This window comes from Austrofundulus limnaeus, unplaced genomic scaffold, assembly GCF_001266775.1.
Source record: "Austrofundulus limnaeus strain Quisiro unplaced genomic scaffold, Austrofundulus_limnaeus-1.0 Scaffold300, whole genome shotgun sequence".
Classification (NCBI taxonomy): domain Eukaryota; kingdom Metazoa; phylum Chordata; class Actinopteri; order Cyprinodontiformes; family Rivulidae; genus Austrofundulus; species Austrofundulus limnaeus.
The window spans coordinates 438,997-441,626 of NW_013952702.1; the positions used below are offsets into that span (position 1 = coordinate 438,997).

The window sequence follows — 2,630 nt, forward strand, 5'->3', positions numbered from 1 at the left end:
GTGTGTGTGTGTGTGTGTGTGTGTGTGTGTGTGTGTGTGTGTGTGTGTGTGGGAGGATGGGCACAACCTCTTGGCTGATATTTGAGTTGGTCTCATATAGAGAGGTCAGTGTGGGACAGTACCTGAGGTTTGACCCGTGTTGATGATGTAACGCTGTATCGATGCAGCCAGGATCACGACGGCGCCTCTCGGGCCACGGAGGGATAATTTTAGAACACATATGGCCGCGCAGCGAAAACGGCGTGCGTGTTTGTGCGGCAGAAGAACCTGCGTGAAGGCAGGACACCGGACCATCCCTCTGTGCGTGGGAACGAGCAGATGGAGGAAMTCAGGCTCACACGAGCAGCTCCACCTACACACAGACTCGGGGGKGAGGAGGGTGGGCTCAGACCTGCAAGCGTGACCGCCTAATCAGGAGGAGGCCGGGGGAAGACAGACTCATGGCTGCCTCCGGATCCAACACAAAGCATGGGAACGCTGTGTGTGTGTGTGTGTGTGTGTGTGTGTGTGTGTGCAGAAAAGCCACAGGGCAAGGACTCGGTGGAAAACTGTCCTGGTAGCATCTTTCTCACCTCATCATCGTCATCATCACACAGAGGAACATTTATCTGCATTAAGAAGTGCTTCRTGTATGTTTTGGTAACTGGATTTTATTTGCAGAAACCAGCACTGAAATAAAAAAAGAGTAATACTAAGTAATACTAGTAATTTTAAATTTTAAAGGTTCACTTGAAAATTGAGAATAAAATAAAATAAAAATAATTAATCATTGTTTTTGGACCAAAAATCAAAGTTTATTTCCCAACAAAAACCTAGTTTTCTAAACCTGCATAAACAGGAAATAACTACAGTCTTCCTCAGTGCAACAAGTAAACACCCCCGGGTGCAACGTTTGTTTGTCACATTTTGTGATACACACTCTTTAATCACTATAGAGACGCGTCAAAGAATAAAAACAGCTTCCTGTTATCGTAACGTTGGGACTTTTAGACGTTATAATCCCTTCGAACAATCTCTTAATCCCTTTAAAATGAATCGGCTGTTGTCAAGACAACGCAGCGCAGCGTCCCCCCCCTCCACTGAGTTGTTGCCCCTCCGCTCATTTCATTAAAGAGCATTATTGATGGATTTCCTGTCAGTTTTCCATCTTTCCAATGGAGCCAGGTTGTATTTGAGCATTAAATAATAAGTCCTTCATTCTTATGCAACCGTGTGCTCGGACGTGTGAAAGTGCCCTCACAACACACACACACGCACGCACGCATGCACGCACGCACGCTCTACGACCACTCTTCAATCACTCCGCCTTTTCCCCCGTCTTTTAACGGGTCCCGACAGAACCGCTGTATGGATGTGGTGCTGCTCGCAGCGCGCTGACTCAGCAGGAAATTACCATTCAGCGCAGACAGCTTCATGCCTCTGCCGCTGCTGTTCTTTGATATAATACAACGCCTCGACCGCACAACCCTGCGGGAAGACGGCGGTGGAGGTGGGAGGACCGGAGAGCGGCATCAAATCCAACACCAGCGGCTCGGCGGCAGCCGCAGCTCCTGTCACTACACAGCCTGCAGGGCTGTAATAAAGAAAATCAGCCCAAAGTGCAGAGAAGTGAACTTCCACGCAGGAGATTCCTGCTTCTGAGGTGGAAGACTGAGGAGGGAAAAAAGTCTGTCTTGAGTAATAAATTCTAATAAATGAAGCCTTGGAGGAGAGAGCAGCGGTAAGCAGCAGCCCTGCAGCCGTAATATTCCAGGCTGCCGATGCACTCCTGGCAGGTGATTTGCGAKTTTAATCAAGGTGCTATTGCTGCATAATGGAAAATAAAACCCTTTCCATGCAACTTGCAACACTAATGGCTTTTCACATCAGTTACAGTCGATTCAGGAGAATTCAGCTGAAACGTGTGATCTCTGCCACCTTCAGTGTTTAAAACAGCAGCGAGCTCGGAAATCATATCAGAAGTAAACGGACAAACAGCTGCCGGTGTCTGAGATGGCAACAAATTACTATTTCCAATAAATAACTGAGAAACTTCTTCTGAGAGAAACGGTTTCTTCTTTCTAACAAAAATAACTTTTAGTAAAATGAGTTCAGCAGAGCTGAAATGGGAATAAGGTGCTAGCTGCTTTATGAAAACTGTTTTTCTCAGAAGCTTGTAGTTTTTTTCACTTTTGCAGTGTCTTTGTGAGACAGTTCATCCAGTAAAGTTGTGTTTTCACAGCCTATTTTAGGGCTTCCATCCCTCAGCAGCATTGTGCTGTTGTTGATAAAAAAAACATTTTATTGGTGCCTTTTCTTTTATCTCAGGTTGGGAYAGATGCTTTAATGAAGTCATAGTGCGCTGTTTAATGTACGTAGTTGATGCATACCAAAGATATGGTGGTGGTGGTGGTGTGTGTGTGTGTGTGTGTACCTGCAGAACTATGGGGAGCTGCTCAGGAGGGTTTCTGTTCTCCACACCCATTGTCAACCACACCTGAAACGCTGTCAGCTGCTCAGCGAAGAACGGACTGTGCTGTGGACACACACAGATGGTAAGGCTTTTATTTGTTTTTAACGCTCAGTCTCTCTGTCACACACACACACACACACACACACACACACACACACACACACACACACACACACAC

General features: G+C 46.4%; 1 protein-coding gene across 1 annotated transcript in view; it reads right to left on the reverse strand.

The window, feature by feature from the left end:
- The window catches only part of LOC106526906 (regulatory-associated protein of mTOR-like), a gene marked incomplete at its 3' end in the record, with an annotated part of 120,198 nt that overhangs the window by 40,304 nt on the left and 77,264 nt on the right, over window positions 1-2,630 (reverse strand). The window contains 2 exon segments of the mRNA XM_014021626.1: window positions 1,394-1,650; window positions 2,231-2,515. Of these exon segments, the coding sequence (XP_013877080.1) occupies window positions 1,394-1,650; window positions 2,231-2,515 (542 nt within the window).